At 30.7% G+C, this 20583-nt stretch overlaps 2 protein-coding genes across 2 annotated transcripts; one reads left to right on the top strand and one right to left on the bottom strand.

Moving 5' to 3' along the window:
• Positions 1–37: 37 nt before the first annotated feature.
• Positions 38–5759, bottom strand: LOC140665193 (katanin p60 ATPase-containing subunit A-like 2). Its single transcript, XM_072890985.1, has 8 exons — positions 4969–5759; positions 3452–3522; positions 2897–3079; positions 2162–2465; positions 1554–1722; positions 1376–1488; positions 783–988; positions 38–434 (listed from the first exon to the last, which is right to left on the bottom strand). Exons 1-8 carry the CDS (start codon positions 5029–5031, stop codon positions 50–52), a joined length of 1494 nt encoding a protein of 497 aa, XP_072747086.1. The 5' UTR covers positions 5032–5759; the 3' UTR covers positions 38–49.
• Positions 5760–6873: 1114 nt separating this feature from the next.
• On the top strand, positions 6874–19605 carry LOC140665461 (uncharacterized). The gene is made up of 4 exons (XM_072891616.1): positions 6874–7228; positions 11556–11766; positions 12466–12614; positions 16906–19605. The coding sequence occupies exons 1-4, from the start codon at positions 7223–7225 to the stop codon at positions 17074–17076; spliced, it is 537 nt and encodes a 178-aa protein (XP_072747717.1). The 5' UTR covers positions 6874–7222; the 3' UTR covers positions 17077–19605.
• The last annotated feature ends 978 nt before the right edge of the window (positions 19606–20583 follow it).

The raw sequence follows: 20583 nt of genomic DNA, 5'->3' as shown, positions 1-20583 counted from the left end.
TACACATATCTGCTTTTTTTAGAGTTGTGAGTCCTGTTGTTTTTTTTATTTATTTAGAAGAACCAAATTGCTTATGCCATTCTAAATATTGCGCGTTTATATGCTTGGTGGTGGGTTTCACATTGTGTTTTGCGAACACAAAGTGGCTCATTGTGCTGATTAAACCATCATTCCGAATGTCATTCACAGAAATTGTTTTGGATTCGAGATTCTCCAAAATAGGCCGTAACTGATTAATCCATGCTTCCTTACACAACAGTTTCAAATCCACACAAGAATACCCTGAGGTTTCTTGCACGAGTTTAAACATTTCCGGTGAGTCATGTAGATTATCGCGCACATAAAATCGTAATATTTCTAATCGAGTAGCCTCGTCGGGTAGATCTACAAAAATTCGCTTCTCTAAACGTCTCAACAGGGCAACGTCTATGTTCCTAAAAATATATAAAAATTATTATAGGAAAAAATCTATAGAGAGAAGATAAAAAGATTCTTATGAAAAATAACTTTCTGAAAGTAAATACGTTGCTGTGTTTTTAAAAAATAATCACATTTAGACATTCTCAACATTGAATCATTTAATTTAACTATGTGTATATGAAAAAATACAATGAAAAATTTGTTAACGACTTTTTATGTAAAAAAAATAATTCAAGAAACTAGATATGTAAGAATAACGTAAAATTGTTTTTTTCTTGACGATTAATTTTGTATCTTTTTAAATCTGTCAAATTCATCAAGATCAAATTATCAAAATTATCTTCATAATTTTTCTTGCTTACCAAGGAACGTTTGTAGCTGCTAATAATATTACATTTGTATAATCCATTGATAATAATCCGTCCAATCTGGCGAGAAGTTCTGCTCGAAACCTTCTAGCAGGTTCTGAGCTCGACGAGCCGTAGTCTGCGTTGTTCGTGGTTGTCCAATCGATTTCATCGATGAAAATTATCGTAGGCGCATAAAGTTTAGCAAGATCGGTGAGTACCTTAAAATTAAAAAAATTCTTGATTTCTTTTTCGGCAATGTTATATGAAGGCTATTAAGAATAATTAATAATTATAGTTAATTATTAAATATATTGATTAATATACATAAATTTGATTATTATACATAAATTAATAATTAGAGGCCGGATTTTGATGTTTATCAAAAGTGTAAACTAAAACATATTTTTTTCTTATCATACAGAGATATTTTGAAATTTTAATTGTTTTTATTTATCTATTTCAGAATATTTTTTTTATTTCGTTCTTTTAATTTCGAGTAGATTTTTTTATAGCCGTTCATTATAAATATCTCGAATTTTGACGTTGTAGAAATATATGCCTTAAATAGAAACGCTCTATAATGTCTATTGATACATTTTACTTACGCGAATATATTTTTCGGAGTCGCCTCTCCACTTACTAATAACGGAGCTGGAAGTGATATTAAAAAAGGTCGATTGACATTCGGTGGCGACAGCTTTCGCGAGCATTGTCTTGCCTGTTCGAAGTGAGGTTTTTTTGTTAATTTTCCGATAAGTGACAAATAATTTTCGTGATACATACCAGTTCCTGGTGGACCATATAACAATACACCTTTGCAAGAACCAAGTTTCCCGTTAAACAGACTTGGATATTTCATGGGATAAAATATAGCTTCTTTTAATAATGTCTTGCAGTTTTTTAATCCTTTAATGTCGTCCCAATGAACATTCAACTTTTGTTGCACGATTTCCTACAAAGTATCATATTTTATTTTATTTTACATATTCTTCACTCTTTGTTCATAATTTTTATTATTTACTATTATTATATTAGTCTTTATATTTTCTGTTATAAAAACAATATGCCCAGTTTCACTATTAACAGAAATTTAAATTCATCCCAAATAAAATCCAACACAACATATACACATACATATATTCTGCGAAATATTATAAGTATGATTGTGTGTGATGCAGAAAGTACATTTCTAATATTTTAATTTTCAAATATGTTTGACGTTCACATTTATTAAATACAATCATCATATAAAAATCATAAAATCATTTAAAATTAAATTTAATTCAATTTAAAAAAATATATAGTTACAGATGTTAAAATATATAATATAAATAAGTAATAATGATATTTAAGCCAATCTAACGTATGTTTATATCGTCGAAATTTCTTACCCGTGATATAACTTCGGCGATTTCCTTCAATTCAGAACCGTGTGGATAAAGATCACCGATAGGTTTCAGAAGTCTCTCATTATCGGTGACAATTTCGTTGGACATTGGCACTTGTATGGTAACTCGATCACCACTTTCCGCGGGAAAAATTGGCGTCACCGTGATACCGAGATTCAATTCATCCCAAGCGGATTGTTTTTGCGCGATTTTATTTTTCCCGATATTGTTACATTCTTCGGTGAAACGACTGTCCTCTTGCTTCGAATTAGGAGCCTTTATCGGTTTTTTCTTTTCTATTGCTACTCTGCGAAAGATCGAAATTTAATCTGGAAAAATCAGAAGTACTTTTTCTCGAGAGATTTAATAATTAATTATTAGAGTACAATATAATATATTTTTGAAAACTGTTATTCTTATTGAATATACAAAAGAATTTTGCAAGGAGAAACGCAGACAAAGGAAATTAAATTAATATAACAAATTAAATTAGCAGGGATTAATATAACATACCTAGTTTATATATTATATTTTTACATTTTTTTGATAATATTATACTTTGTATTCCTGAGGAAAAATCTATTTTTGAATCTCTAAGTGCAGACTTATTGTTATTGCAGATTTGTTATTATTATCGTATATTCAATAAATAATAAATAATCAAAGTTATCGCGCTATTTATTATATTTCTAATATTCTACTCACTATACTTTTCCAAATAATTTCTGTATTTCTTACACATTTTGTGTCACATTTGCGATTGCTTCCGTCTTTTTACATAATTTCGGGTACCTGTTGTACTTGGCATGATAATAATCAGTATATTCAAGAATAATAGTCTCCAGGTCGATATTATCGCATACGTGAATGTCTCGGGACAACTGAGCTTCTTTGATAAGACTCTCCACGGTATTAGAATATCTATAAGGAATGTAATATAATTTGATTCTCATTGTATAATTATCGATTTTATATAATTATTATGTTTGACTAGTGTTAATTGGTAATAAATTTCGAGTTAAAAAATTGCGATATGAAATTCATCAATTAATTGTGTAAAATGTTTACTTCTATTTTTAAATATTTAAATATTTGTACTTGAAGCAAAAATAATGAAATTATAATGAAAAGCTTTTAGAAATATATTATATTTTATTAGTCTTTTCATATTAAAATTTTCACGGTAACATGAAGTTTCAATATTAATAACAGACGATATTTTTAGTAATAAATTTTCAACAGTACTCGAGGGAAGAAGGGGAAATATTTTAAATATAATCATAAAATGCTCACCCTTGTTCCCGTAAAAAAGCAGTGATAAGATAAATAAGATGGCGCCGACGTTCTTGAGCACGTTTCTCCTCCTGATTAATCAGTAATAAATATAATTAATATCTTTATTATTAGATTTACAATTTCTAAATCTAAAGACAGTATGTCAATGAGCAAGAAAGAGACTGTATTATTTGGTTTCTTCCATTATATATATATATTTATTATATTTTTAAAAATAAAGAGTATAGCGAAATAAGAGTAAGGCAAAATTGACCCCGAAGATTATCTAACGTAGTAGCTCTGAGAGTAACTTATAAATATGTTGTGCAACGTTTTAGCTTTTCAGATCTCCTCATAAGTATGTTACAGAGGTGAGTTTAAAAAACTAAAATATTTTATATCTCACGATCGGTTACGGATAATTGAGTAAAATGAAACAAAACAATGTTTATTCTCGATTCTTTTTAAGAAGGTTTACTTTTTCAAATTCTTTAAAAAATCTTTATTTTTTTTTAGACATTAATATACTATGTGGACATCTGAAAAAAAATATAATGTTTCTTTAATCTCTCTTTATGCATATTTTTTTATTTATTATAAGTTTATTTTAGATTATCTTCGGAAGCAATTTTGCCTTACTTATCGCGTTATACTTTTTTTAAAAATACAGATATACTATCAAGATCAGTAAGTCAAGATAATTAGTATTAGTATTTATTCCATCCTATCATATTTATATTTATATTTAGGAAATATATTCAGAAACATTCGAGTGTCAATATCCTGATTAATATTCTAACTAATAATTGATCTACAGGTTTTTTACCTTGATATTTTCGCGCATTGCGATTTCGTTTATTCAATTATTTAATAGAAAGAATAAATACTATTGTAATTTAAATTTAAATCATTTATTTCGAATCTGCAAATTTAGTTTTATATATTTATCACGATGATGGAAAAGATATGTAAATATATAATATTTTCCAATATCTGCGATTGAGAATTGATTTGTGAAACGATATTCGAATTCAAACCGTTTGTAAAAGGAATTGTTCTCACCCTCGTGGCATTTACACAACTCGCTTATCTCTCGAATCGAATGCGATATTGAATAGGGTACTCGATTTTTTTCTACATAATATTTTCTATGTTTTTATGAAATCTTAGCACAAGTCACGTAATAATAGACCTTTCAGTTCAACATCCTCGCGTCGCGTTTATTAAGCGTTACACGAGTGATTTTGCAATCCGTAGAAACTCTGTGTAGAAACCTAATAACATTTTCTTTTTAATAAAATATATGACAGAAGTTATAACGTTAAATGGTTTATTACAGAAATTAGGGCGTACCGAATAATGGGACTCGCGCTCATCGGAGTACAGTAATAAATTGGAAAAAAAAAAAAATTCATGTAAATGTAAATGAATCTCTAGCATAAAGCCGTATATATTCATTATTCAGTAGTACTAATTGAATCGCGACAGAGTGTGTAACGTGTACCACGGGTCTAAAAATATATTTACACCCTCACCTTATCCCTCGCCAAGTGAGCAACGCGGCCAGAGATCGCGTTTAGTGACAGACAGTCGTTCATGTCGCGAGAAGTGACCAATGTCCCTCTTCTTCAGCAAAAACCGACGATAATTAATCTTCGGTGATGGCTTTCACTTATACTCCTTTGGTCGGCACGTACTTGTTTGAAGGATACGTATAGGATTCTATGGTTGTCATGACGATGTCGATGCGACGCGGTTGTCAATAGAGGTCAGAGAATGGCGGGATAAAATTGCGGAAATGGAAGTAAATCGGAGTCAAGTAATGATAAATCGCGCGTAAAAGAGGATACAGGATAGTTGAGAGAATATATGGCAACTGCGTCAGTGTTCTGCTTTATTCATAACTGCATAATTCGTTAATCGCGCAGGTCCCTAATACTTCCTCTATTGTGAATTGGCGAGATTCCATCCTATAAAGCGCTCGCAATCCTGCAGTGTCCGAGGATAACATCTGCGTCACTTCTTATCTTATTCACGCAATTTCTTACTTTCAAATGCATATATGAATTAATCCTTTCGTGCGATGTTTCTTCTGTACAAGTATTGAATTATTAATAAGAGTAAAAAGGAAAAATTCTTATTTTTTAATCAAATTTAAAAGAATTTGATTTAATGAACTTCAAGAGAATTCCAGTTTTAATAGTCAGGTATTTAATAATGGAATTAAAACGTAAAAAAGTTGAGGAATGAGTTATTAAATTTTCATCGAATTTCAAAGAAAATTCAAGATTCATAATTCAGATTAAAAATACGCGGAAATAATTTTTATACTCTATATTATCGATTAAAATTTTAATATATTTCCTCAGTATGTAACTATATATTTTTTTTTCTTGCAAAATTTCTCTAATGCTTTTTTCTTCAAATAAAATTTTATTAACCGATTCAATGCTCTGTGCTATTCATATACTATTATTCCATGTATTTTAAAGCTATTTCGGTATTGCAGCCTCTCTATGATTGTTTGGGAAAATCGAGAATGTGTTTCTATTATACTAACGATGCAGCTGATAACGTAAATTAATCACGTTATCACCACGTCGGAGAGTTTAATAGAATTGTGCTACATATTTAAACATGGTATTTTAAAATTAATTTTTTTATATAAGTATATTTTTATGATACATACTCTGAAGTAATATAAGTTTAATTCAATTTGTATAATTGGAGCATTCTTTCTAAAGAAAGAGTCTAAATGCGAAGATTTATATATAAATTTTAATTATTATTAATATAAGCATATTTTTTATTTAATTTTCCTACTAATTTATAGAATCATATATTATTATAAATTACGTTTTTCTCATTTAAAATTATTATTAAAATTAAAATGGCAAAATGTGTGTAACATCTTGTATATTAATTTGCATTAATTTAGAAATCAGTGTGAATATATATATATTTCAACATTTTATTATTTGAAATATAATAAATTGGTTTTATCATTAATTTATAATGCAACAATAATTTCAAAAAGCACGAATTTCAAACAATTTAACGTTAAAGTTATAAATAAACTTGTCAAACGAAACGTTTACAATTTGCCTTTGATATTCAATCTCGAAATCTGTTTCACAGTCGCTCCATTGTCGCGATTTAAATTGAGGAAAGCACGAAAGTATCCGATGGCTGCGACGAATGCGCTTTTTCAAGACTTTGGCAACGGGTGCGTTGCGCTTCCACAGGGGGGGCTCCGTCGCAGCGTGATAAGAGAAAGAGAGAGAGAGAGAGAGAGAGAGAGAGAGAGAGAGAGAGAGAGAGAGAGAGAGAGGGTGAGGGTGAGGGTGAGGGTGAGAAAAGCAGAGGGAGAGAGGGCGAGGCGCGGTGCGCGGAACACCTTCGATCGACCCTCGCGAGAGAGGAACAAGCTCGTACTGCGACAGAGTTTGGTCAGTCGGTCGGTGTCGTTGCCAGCTGCCGCATCGCGTTAAGTTTCTTCGGGGTCTCGCGATAAACACGCAGCCGGTGTACCCCATATTACAATTACACTCTTTTTTTTCCTTTTATTTCTTTCTACCCTCATTTTTCTCTCTTATTTTTCTCATCGGGAGCGAGCATCTTTTTTCCCGCGATATAGACCGCGGGATCGAAGAATTTCAGAGATAACACTTTCAGTTAAAATCCCGCACATCTCCTCTTCCCCATTGAAGAAGAGGGGGAACACATGTGCGTACGGTAGAGCGGCGCACGAGGGATGATGTGAGGCGGACGATCGCAACGCGACACAGCATGAAGGTAAAACGCAACCCCCCCTTGGGGCTTTCCCCTTCCTCTCCTCTCTCACCGTATCCGTAGTGCGTGCACTATTATGCGGATTTATTTCCGGTCGGCCTGGATGACGGACGATCGTCTCCATAGAGAGTACATGGCGAACGCGCGAGTTGGTCCCACCGCGTTGATCGCGGACTGATTACAAACGGTTCACCGGGAGCTTGACGTCATTCCCCTGCTGATTGACGATGGCTTAGAACCACAAGCATGATGGACGAGGGTCGTGTCGTTGACATCGTTTACCTGCGGCTTTCGCCCCCTTCTGCTCCTGCAAACGAATCTTTAAATCATCTTCTTGTTCTCATTAATTGGACGGGTGCATTGATAAAAGAAAAAAATTCATTTCTTCAATTTTCTCTGCACTATCTGTCTACGGACAATGTGCTTTTTTAAAGATTGATCTATTCTATTATATTTAATTTTATTAAGATGTAGCAGAGTATATTATATAAAATATTAATAATTAATGTAGTTCCTCAAATTGAACATAATTTGATTAAAAAGAACCATAGTTATAAAATTTTGCAGATTGTAAATATAATTTTGGAGCTTCGCACACACATGATAGTAATTCAAATTTATGGCAATATACTTATGCAAAGAATAGTTTGTTCAACTGTAGCACATATTTTATTTATTATGAAATATCTTACAAAAAAAAAAAAAAAAAAAATAAGAAAGAACAGAATTTAGTTCACTGTATTATGAAAAAAGACTACAGAAGATTAATTTTTGTTTTCGTCTATATTACCTAAAAAAAGTTTTAGAGTGAGTCAAAATGTTTAATCTCGTCATAAATGAGGCGCATTTCACTACTTTAATTTTCAAGTAAGCACATTATTTCGGAGTTATATTAAATCAGCGGATTAAAGAAACTTTGAAAAAGCTAAAACAAAAGTTTTTTTCTTGCAAACAATTAAATTGCAAAATCAATCAAAACCACGTTATTGTGAAGCAATATTTTAATATTACGAATTAAATTTCTTTAAATAAACTGTTTGTAAAGCACACAAAATAGTTTCAACAACAAACAAGTGTGTATATGTATGTGTGTGAAGAAGATATATGAAATATAATTTATAGAACTGTATATAATTTTTATATTCTAGCTGTAGACAATAAAGAAAAATAGAAGACTATTTATGAACGTATCAGATTTAGAATTAGTCCGGGATTGATATTAAAAAAAATATTCGAGCCATTCAATTTTTATTTGCTTTACTTTAAATCTTTGTCAAGATGCTTACATACAATATAAAAATAATAGAAAAAAACCATATATAAAAAAATACCTAACCTGAATATTCTCAAAATGCATGATATGAAAGAAAAAACATTTTTAGAAAAGACGATGTAAACTGTGTGTGTCAAATTGTTTAGAAAAATATAAAAAGGAAATTAAATACAATAAAAATAGAAATTTAAAAAAATAAAAATTTTTTACAAAAAACTAACTGTTGAAAAACAGATATATAATAATGCAACTAGATTAAAACTTTTTTGTTTTCTATCAATTTATGATAGATGCTAAACACTTTAGAGCAAATTTGGAATGATCTCTGTAATCTTGAATGACAATTTACTGCTTCACGCAAATTTTGATCAAGGTTATATAAAATAGACTTAACGAAAGTAAATTATAAAAACTGGGCGTATCAGAGTTGGAAAAATATGCATTTCTACAAATCTAAATTATTAAAAATATATAGATTATTTCGATATTTTTTCTAATAATAATTTATAAATACATTTAAAAAAAATATTTAAATAAATACATTTTAAAACTATATTAATTTCGTCATTTTTCGTGCGCTTTGCATACAATGAACGTATTTAAATATCATACTAAAATATTTCTGTTTGAAGTTTCTTTGTGCCTTGCATAAGAATTTATTTGATGATAGAATAAAATCTTGACGAAAGTTGATGTCGGGTTGGTTAAATATATATGCGTGATAACATAAATCGCAATAGGTCAACTCTGCTTGATAACTCGACTTGATAAAGTTTGTTTTTGTATACATACGGCGAGCTTTGAATGCACGTCATTTCGACGATCGATTCAGAAAGACTGTAGTTGTAGTTTGCGTGACCTTACTAAGGACAAAATGCATATTCGCACAATACGTATAATTGTAGCAAGTTTCGGTACTATAGATATACAAAACTTTTATACCCAATCAGTCTTGTTTCCGTTGTTCATAAGCGTATGAAATAAAATGATCTTCTTGGCATGGTACCAACATCAAAAAAATATGCTCACCAAAGTTATTAATTTTGATTAAATTGTTATTGAGTTTCTCATTTCTTTTTCTTTTTTTTTCCGAAAAAGAGTTTAAAAATAAATTTTCTGTAAAGTCAAAGTTTTAAAAGATAATTATGTCAGCCAATGTTTGCGACCATCTCCCGTCATCTTTTAACTTCCCTATCCTCGAAAGATTTGCCATTTTTCTCAACAAGAAACTTTATGAGATAGATTTTGTACGCCTCAAAATTTCCTTCTTATTAAAGGATTTTCGCAAAGAGCGAAATAAATATCAATTTTATAAAACCTGGCGAGTCAAATTTTTTTTTTTAATAACATGTTTTCATGTTAATTTTTTTACAATATATGTGCGAAAAGCTGAAAGCGTATTCATACAACTATGGTTATCTTGAAAGAAAAAAGAACAGATTTTTTTAAATCAATCCAATATATTCTAGTTTGAACTGGTGTGCTGTTTAGTGTTTGTACACGCCACTTAATACATATGCATTTACATATATAATATATTCTTGGTGGAAGAGATTGCATTGCATCAAGACCACAAACTTGGACTAAGTTCGAGTTTCCAAAACTGACAAAAAGTCTGCCAAGAAATTGAATATAGAGCTTACTACGCCACTAAAGGGAACCTACGTCAATCCTGAAAATTATGATTTAATGAAACTTTATACATACGTATCTAAGGGATTTTACTGCTGAATAGCAATTGAAAAGTTTTAAATTCATTTATTGAGAGTCATACATATGTATGTATGTAGGTTTCATTAAAATTCGAATTTTCGTATTTGCGAGATCTGTTATCATTACAATATGACCGCTTCATCAATTTGCAAGTGCAATATTTGCTAACTTATTTATGTTATATTTGATTGCGGTCGTCGACAAATGCAGATTTTATTGATTTATGTAAAATTATGTAAAAATCAAACAACATTTTTAATGAAACAATGATATTTGAAATTAAAAAATAAAAGAACTTACCTATCGCTTATCTAACATTAAAAATTGATAAGATAAAATAATATAAGATATTTTACATTCTTTAATTAGAGAGAATTTTAATATTACACTCTCAATATTAGTATATTAATATTTTAATCCTATATATAATTTGGATTTTATATTTTTTATACACTTATATAATGTAGAGATATTTCATGGTATTTTATGATAGTATAGTTTATTCGGATTGGGAGAGGGGGATTCATAATAAGATGGGAAGGCAGGAATTTAGGAATTTACGAGTCTAAGATTTATTACTAATATTAATTAGAACTTATGTTTATGTTATAATTAGTTTATGCTTATACACTGTGCAGTATAATTTATTAGAGTATTAGAGTGTTTACAGGCTGACTTATTATTATCTATATTAGTATTATTATTATTATTATCATTTGCTCTATCACTTTATTACAGTATTACTTCATATCACATTATTATAATTATTATTATGTATTTTTATCTCTCTTAGTTTGCTTATTGTAATTGTAATCTTTATAATCTGCATAATCATAATCTTTACGTTATAGACTATATAGTACACTAATATTTGATATTTTATATTCTATATTCTATATTCTATATTCTATACAAAAAAAAAAAAAAAAAAAAACACAAACAAAACATGAACAATTGTAACCGGAAGCCATCCAAAGCCGAAAGGCATGGATTGTTAATAATAAAATAACTAAAAATATAATGTAGAGATAAAACAAGATGTCCAATATTAAATAATATTTTAAAATTTGCAGAGAAACTATATTAAGATCATGTATTTAAGGATTAAAGACACGTTCTTAGCGCAGTACTGTTTACATACTACGCAATCTTCCGTGATGATGAGAGCAGCTATTTCGCGTTCCTTGCAAACTCTCAATTTCGCGGCATGTCGAGAATTCGTTGCGTAATCTGCCTTCAAGACCGACACGACAATTATTGCGCAATTAGGTTCCATTAAATAAGACCCACGCGAGATTAGTCTAATACGATAACAAATGTATATATTCTGATTCTATCGCTCAGGCAACATATTCCTGCTGCTGTCAGTGTTGTCGGAGCGGAGGTTGCTGCAATAACCGAACATTCTCCAACCATTCTGAGAGACCACCTATTGATACGTGCACGTCCCATTTTTCCGAAGTAACCATCCCGCGGATCATGAGGAGATCCTCCATCAAGACGCTCACATGGACATTCTATTTGTCCACCCTATTGTTTCTACCGACGAGGACAAGTAAGTGCGAAAATATTATAATATAAAGGTAAAATTGAAGAATAGATATACACGATAAATTGGCGCGATTATCGAGATCGAAATCGTGAATAAAAAATAAAAAAGAAAGAACACAACTCAAGATTTTTGAGAAAAAAGGTTTTGTTATTAAATTCCTAAATTTTATGTGTTTTTGAACGCTAATAAAATAATTTATAATTTAATTTATAATATTTTACTAGCTCATAACACATTTAATTTAAAACAGACGATAAAATATTAAATAGTCTTTTGAGCGAGAGATATTCTTTATTTATATTAATTTCCAGTCTTATTTGATATCTCCTTGTGCACCACTGGTTTCTCAATAATGTAACCAAACCCCAGTGAGAAAGGACCTATCGAGTCGACATCGAATTTACGTCGAATTGATGTAAATTGCATCGATTCAATATTAAATTGATGTCGATTAGATGGTCATTTCTCACTGGGAATATAATCTTTTTAAATAAATCAATTTTTTGTATAAAGAATGTGAAAATTAACAATTGTTTAAACATATTCGTAAACATTGATTCTAAATTATTAGTAAAATTCTCCAGACTTTTAAATAGAGCCTTAATCGACATACGTATTTTATATACTTGTATGTGATGTATAGTCGTAGAAACCAGGTTACACCCGGCCAATTTCAATCAGCAATGTGGTAAATTGTTTCAGGTGCTCTGGAAGAGAATTGTACGGATTTTCAGGGCGGCATTGTCAGACACGGCCTCCACTACGTGCCAGGACCTGCGGTTTGCAGTCTCTGCGTATGTTATCATTCCGAGCCGAAGTGGTGTCAGGCTATCTACTGTACGCCACCGTATGTGAGTATCTGGGAATGTGAAGGATATGCGAGTAACGCGAATCTGTATTTTAGAGGATTGAATGTCCCATTAATATTTCGATTACGTGTCAGAATAACATCTGTATTTCTTTGAGTTACGGTAAATATATAGATGAATAGAGATAAATGCATCTCTATTTAATTCTCTCCATTTAATTTTTTTTTTTTTTTATTTAATTCGCATCCACATCCATTTCATTTATTTACATCAACGAGTCGTTCAGAAGTATTCGATAATTATCAAATTCTTTGTGTTCTTCTTTCTAAAACCCACACATTCGAGTGAAACTAATGAAAGGGAGTTAAAAGAGCTACGCCAATCTCTTTTTTCGATTATCGAAATAAAGCGTGAGTGATACATGCGGAATGCAATTAGTGGCTTGTTCATAAAGGAGAAAAGATAATTACAAAAAAAGAATAAAAAATGAAAAGAAAAAAGGACGTACATCGTCTAAAAATAACGTACATGTATATGTATTTCGATGTAGCGTGTCTCTAATAAACTGCGTTCATATTTTATTATGTTTGTCACGTCATATTATTCTAATGGATGGATAATGGGCAAGATAGCAAGACCGATAGTCTCGATAAAAGAGTTGACGAGCGGTCCGTGTGAATATGAACAAATGTTTCCTAAGCAAAAAATTAAAAAAAACACGCAGAATGCATGTCGAGATACATACACTTTCTTCTAATTATTTAATTTTCTACTTTTTATTAATTCAAGATGAGTTTATTGCTTTGCAATGAGAGAATAAGAAATTTGAATTGATTAACAAGAGAAGAGATCTCAGGCTTCCCTTCGATTTTTAATAAGCTTTGAATATAATTATAGTCTAAAATAAAAAATGAAATCTTTTTTTAAAAAAATCAATTTTGTTATTTCTAAGCTAATTCGTCGAAATGGTGTGAGAGTTATAAAAAATGTTTCAAACAAAATTATAATAAACGTATAAATACTTAGATCGTTGCTTGTGCCTGTATTTGTCGTATTTTTTTTTTTTATATATTAATATATAATAGAAGCAGTATAGTGATTTTATTTGTAGAGAGAAACATATCAATATATTATTCAAAATATATTTTGAAAAAAGGGGGAGTAATTTTTCCATTTTTTTCAAATTTTTGCAAAAAAAGCCCTCGACGAATACAATTTATTAGTATTATTAAAGAGAAAGGAAGCAATCTGTGATTTCGCGAATGAGTCGTGTTTCTTTCGGTGATCTTGTGATTAATACAATTTACACGTGTCTCTTCAATTACATTTTAATTATATTCCTTTCTATGCTTGCGTCACCGACCGTACAAATCAATGTCGTACACGCGCTGCCGCCTAAATAGCACAAAGTTTCGTGTTGTGCATTTGCATACATGCATGTATTTAACAAGTCGCTAATAAGCGCATAATCGGTTTTATATATTAGTTTGCTGGTATAAATTTTAACAATTGCTATAACATTTTGATATTCATATTGGGCAATATTATTAGTAAACGGTATGTGTGTGACGATAATGTGACAATTACCATTATATCCTTTAATTATAGAAATGTAATTTTAGAAAACAAGCTTTTCTTATTATTTTTTATAACATTTTTATATATTTTATTGTGTATATTTATATATTTTTTTTTATATATTCGTAGAATTCTCAATGTTTGAAAGTCAAAATTAGGGACCATATTTGAGATAAAGACAGAGAGAGAGAGAGAGAGAGAGAGAGAGAGAGAGAGAGAGAGAGAGAGAGTTTTTTGTGCAAATATTGGTATTAATGCGATTGTTTTATTAAATTTCTTCTAGAATCTGACATAAGTATCACATTGTGGAAAGGAATTGCTAATAAGACTTTCTTCAGAAGTATTTCTTTCTATCAAAGCAGTATCAAGTCTTTATAATAATCGCATTAAATCTTTAAATAGATTAATACTTAAATATAGAATCTTTAAATATGCATACACGCACGCGCACATGTATATTGTTTGTTATTTTTTTTTTCAACTTTAACACAAAGTACGTATATATATTCTCGAACAGCAAGATACATTGAAAATGTCACGGTACTTAAAAGTTTTACTAACAAGTATATTAAATGGTCTGTTAATTGTTCGATGTTTATGCTAAAGAGTACGCGCGCATGACGCATGCATATGTAGGAACCCGCGTGATCTAATAAGTAGGACAAGTCTCTCGTGTCAGCTTCGAAATGTCGTGCACCCGTGGCCGCGGCAAGTTTGCGCGGCCCGTTTCTCGTAAGTACGGAGACGATATTGTAATTACACGCGCATGTAAAACTTGCCGCATGTTGATCGCAGCTCAGGTTCTACTGCCCTACAAAACTTACGCAGGGGTGAGAAACATGCGTCGCGTCATGCTCGTAATAAAAAAAAAAAAAAAAAAAAAAAACAAACATGCATGCATAAGTGTCAATTATTGCGAGACAAATTAATTTCCATACTTTGTACAGAGTCGGGTGCATTTTAAGTGCATTTACGAAGACGTGTCTTGTGTGACATGCAGACCAATATAAAGCTAAACAGTACGCAAGAGTGCGAAAAAATCTAGAGATGCAAAGAAAAAGTATTGTTGACGTAATGCGTTAATATACTTTTATTTTATTAGAAGGTAAATTTTATTGATAAAAAAGTTGCGTGCTTAATATGATAGTTTAATATAATTAATAATCAATACATAAAAATAAATGTCATATATATACGCTACTCGACAAAAAATAAGAAACGCTTCTTTTCTCGCTGAAAATTGTTGAACTTGAAAATGTTATAAACTTGACGAAAGAAAATTATTATCGTAATTTTTCACCTTGGTATAATACGTTAAATTAAAACATTTTTAAGAATTTTTTATACTTATAAGAACTATATACTATGATTCTAAAAATTAATATTTTTAAAATTAATCCGCAATAATTGTTTTCCAAGTTCTAATGTTTAATATTTGAAAAAACCTTTGAAAAAAATAAATGAAAGTTCAATATGTAATAAAATAAATTAATTTAGCACATGCATGCAAAAGTTTGCTGGTGCTGCGATATGTACAGTCATTTCAATTCATCCACATATAGCGAATACATGCAATTTCGCATGTCAACATGTCAAAATTAGACACATTGGAGAGGTTGAAAAAATATGATGGTCAGATCAAAGAGAAAGATGACTAAACAACGCGCGAACGCAGCATGTTAAACGATATAATGATAATACGCAATGACAAGACACAAGGACAATCAATTATGCTGGAAGCGATGAAATTAAGTACCATTATGTTAAAATCAAGTCACATGCTCCTTATAATACGCGCTTTATAAATATAATTTTTTAAATTACCTTTTATTACTTGTACATAATTTTATGTAGAACTTCGTAAAACTATAAGATTTTTACTTGACTTTTTCAAATGTCAATTTGAAATAATCAATAATATATGATGTCATACAAAATCATTACAAAAAATGATTTATTCTTTTAAATAATAATTTTTAATGATATTACTTTTTTTTATAAAAAAATATATACTTAGAAGAATTAAAAAGCTTGTGAATCTTATTATTATCTTTTTAATCAGCAATTAATAAACGTAGAAACATCTATATAAAATTATTTTTAAACGTTAATTTATTGTATTTTTTAAACATTCAGTAAACACTATTTATGAACAAACGACATTTTCTTAATGCAAATACTGTTTTGTGAACAACTATTAAAACCATCGCAATCTATCGCTAATGGCATACTATTTTAGCGTATATAAATAGATACATTTAATCACACTTTGAGAGTTGCATGTTGCGTACTATCAATAATTGCATGAAAATAATAATATTGCGTTGTTACAGTTAATAGCAAACTACGTACGAATTAAAGTATCACGTTTAATTCATTTTAACAGATCGCTTGTATCTACGCGTTACGCGTCAATAAGAAATTGAATGCGCTTATTGAAAAAAACAATCTAAAAAAAATACAAAACTAACAATAGTTTTTTTAATTTTGATTTTTTTGACACACACAACAGTTTATTTTTGTTAGATATTTTACGTTGCTATATACGATATATATCATTGAGTCAAAATATTGAAAAGAAAATGTTTGAAAATAATATTGCTTTATTTAGATTTATCTTTTTCACTAATATTATATTATTATAAATTATATCAAGTATTCTTGAGTACGCTTTTATCTGATTGTTTTGAGCAGTGTGAATTATAAACCACCCTCACATAAATGCTGATCGACCTCGATCGCGATTATTCCGCAGAAATGCAAGAAGTTTCGCGTGGGTGAACAATGTTGCCAGTTTGAGTGCCTCGAAGATAATGACAACTGGAGTGGCCCGGACGTGTATAACGTGTACGCTACGGCATCATCGATGGTTCAGAATCCCGTCCTCTGTCTGCTCGGACTGATGACGCTACTGATGGTGCCCTAGTTACGACCTGACAGGATCCGCGGTTATCGTCGCCGCCAACCTTGCCCTCGTCAGGAGAATTCGTCCGTTAGTGATATCAGTGATCCGACGATAATGACGACGACAAAGACGATGACGACGAAAGAATTGTCCACGAGAGAATACCGAGACAGGTTTGACTTATGTTATGCTACGTTTTGACGAACGACATATCGCTCGCCTGTCGCAATTACATTCTACGTTCGAAAATAGTATTGAAATAAATTAATCAACAACTCATGATTTTTTCTTTTTTTTATCGAATCGATACAGTTAAATCCAGGATCGAATCACTTTGAATAATCGCGGAGAAAATGCAAACACGCAGCTCTTTTAATTCATAAACAATAAATAATATAAAATTGTTACGCGCTGAAATTATTACACACGAATGCTAGTAAAATTGTTTTCTACCTCCCACACAATCAGATATCAATTGAAAAAGTATTTTTTCCTAACTTTTTTTAAAAGTAAAAATCACTAAATTAATAATTATCAGCCGAAAGTCTTTGTATTAATCAAGTTTCAAACGAACGTGTGTGATAAAGCTCATTCTCGCGATTATTTGTTTTCGAAATCCACCTTCTCATATTTTTTTCACCTTATTAATTCGATACGATAATACTCAATCGAGCTCGATATCAGAGTTAAAATTTATTCCAAATATATATCAATGAAATGATGTTACGCGGCTCTTGGCCTCGTCTGAACAATTAAATGTCAACCACTGTCATTTACGATGGTCGATATCATTTCGAATTAAAATGCATATAAACGAAATGTCAAAAAACTTATGTTTAGCGCTTAATTCGATCAGGCTCTCTCTCTCTCTCTCTTTCTCTGTCTCTCTCTCTCTCTCTCGATTTAACCGGTATCGATTCTCGAGGATGATCGTAATCGCGGATGGTTATATGTATATGTCGTCATCAAAATCAGCAAGTACACTCGATATCCGGTCCTCGTCTTTGGTAATACTCTTGATGGACGCTGGATAGCAATTGAAGGAGACTGAAACCGATCGAGACCTCGCGCGCACATATACATATGTGTGCGTGTGTGTGTGTGTATGTATGTGCAGCTGCGTGCGTGCGTGCGTACGTACGTGCGTGCGATAAAAAATTTTTATTTTTCCATTGTCGCAAAACGTGCAATATGATAACGCGAACGTGTCAGGCAGAGAGATTAGTGCGCAGAGACATATAAGTCTATCGTCAACGAGCGCCGGAAAGCTCCGTCGAGTGTGTGATATCCCCTTTGTTAACGAGACTCGTTTCAATCTCCAATTGAGTCGATTTCATCGTTCGTTCGTTTTACTTTGCGCCAGATTGGTCGGTGAACGAGCACTTTTTTAAAAGAATGCCTCCCGCCGCTTTTGCAATTAAATGCATAATAAAATTGAGAGAGCTCGTGAGATATACAATAATGTCCCGTCGTATCTTTTATTTCACTTTCGTTTCATTTGCAATTTTGTCTTCGGCATTCGTTCTGATGTTTTTAATTTAATTAATTCATACATAAAGAAAAAGCTTTTCGCGTAGAAAGAGAAATTATTTAGAATCGAGTCTAATGGTTTTGTCTATCTTAATTTATTCATTAATTATTTTTGTTGAGATATCAATTTTAAATTATCTCCATTTGTGTACGTTTTATACTACACATAAATTATGCGACGATAGCGCCGATGCGAGATGATTATTTGATTGCTCATCGTATTCAACTATAATGACAAAAGTGCAACATACACAACACCACAAATCGCCTGAGGTTTTCATACAAATTGATTACAGGATATTATTAAGAAAATTTTTAATGTAAATATGTTTGATAAAAAATATGTATATTTACGTACATATACGTAATAATTATGGCTATATTGCTTGCGACAAATGTTAAAAACAAATAAAATACACGGAAAGTTAAACAAAAAATATGAGCTAATAATATATGCTTATATAAACGAATTCTCAATTATTATTATTTATTTGATAATATTATTATACGTAACTCGTTGAAATTTTAGAGATGAAATTTTAGACGTATTGCATTTCGTGATAACATACTTTTCTATTTGCAGATTGCAAATAACGATTATTCTCCTATTAACGCTCAATCATCAATTAACTGTTGGTCGCGCTTTCTAAGCGACAGTAGTTACAATAAACGTCTAGATTTTCGTATAATAACAAGCCAATTTATTAGAATTATAATTAATTAATATAATTCGATTTTGCCCACACAACTAATTGAATCGATGAGAAAACTGAAGTTTAAATTATTAACATGAGCAATTTAATATTCAAAATAATCTGACAATTGGTATCAGTAATGTATCGGCATGTGAACGTAACTTTAGAACCTCGTATATAAAATTCTTACATTGCTCATTAACATCACATTAAATCTATTTTACAAGACTTGTAAAATAATCGGAAACAATTTGGCAAAAAGTTAGGTTTTAACAAATGCAAAACGATATTATTAATAATCGTCGGCGATAAATCTGAGCAACATGGGGCCACTCGAGTAGTATAACGTACACAAACGTACTTTCTTGATTTCTTTACAGAAAAATGGGAATGATAAACATGGTGCTAAGTCATTTCTCGTTAAAAAGAGTGATGCTATTATTACGTGAACATTCGCCAATTTTTCCGATATTAGGACACTATATTTTAATATTTGCGCACGTATGCTTGCCTGTGATATATTTTTACGGCATTTCATTACTATTCTTGCCTTTGGATTACTAATCGCTTCGCGAATCTCGAAGGCTTCGATTAATGTTGCGGATGTTTCTAATGAAAACATATCCTTTTTAAAATTTTGAAGGAAAAAGAACGAAATTGTATAATATTGCAAAGATGTTGACGGTAATAGTTAATATAATGATATATTGATTAATGTTACATTTATATAATCGATTAATTATGCGACAAAACTCTATTTGCTGTATACATAAAAAAATATTACAAAAAAAGTTACCATTCCTTTTAATAGTATTATAGAGCCCTATTATATATATCCGTGTGTATAATAATATATATTATACACACGTACATAGAATATATATGTTATATAATGATAAATTTAATTATTAATGTTAATAAAAACGTTCCATCCTTTATGAATGCGCGAAAAACAAAGAACCATATAGAGAGTGACGCGAAAAGAATTGCTCTGTGAATTTAGTTAAGCTCTGTTCTCTGTCACACAGGGTATTTGCGAATAATATCATTCACGATCGGAGGCGCATCCAAGTCCTGTTCAAGCTTAACGTCAAAAAGGGTATCGCACGTGTACGTTATATATTTTTCGTTTCGCAGATTTCTCGTCATCTCGACCTGAACTTTCATGATCGTTTGTTTAATACGCCTCCGTTGTTAAGAATCTCGCTCATGTTATCCCGCGTTTATATCACATTAAAGCTATTTTTCAATCGTTCCTATCAATTTGAAACATTAAATAACAATTGAGCTCTTAATATTGAAG

This window comes from Anoplolepis gracilipes, chromosome 4 (assembly GCF_047496725.1).
Source record: "Anoplolepis gracilipes chromosome 4, ASM4749672v1, whole genome shotgun sequence".
Taxonomy (NCBI): Eukaryota; Metazoa; Arthropoda; class Insecta; order Hymenoptera; family Formicidae; genus Anoplolepis; species Anoplolepis gracilipes.
The sequence above is the reverse complement of the archived record's forward strand: the minus strand, read 5'-3'. Positions and strand labels throughout refer to the sequence as shown.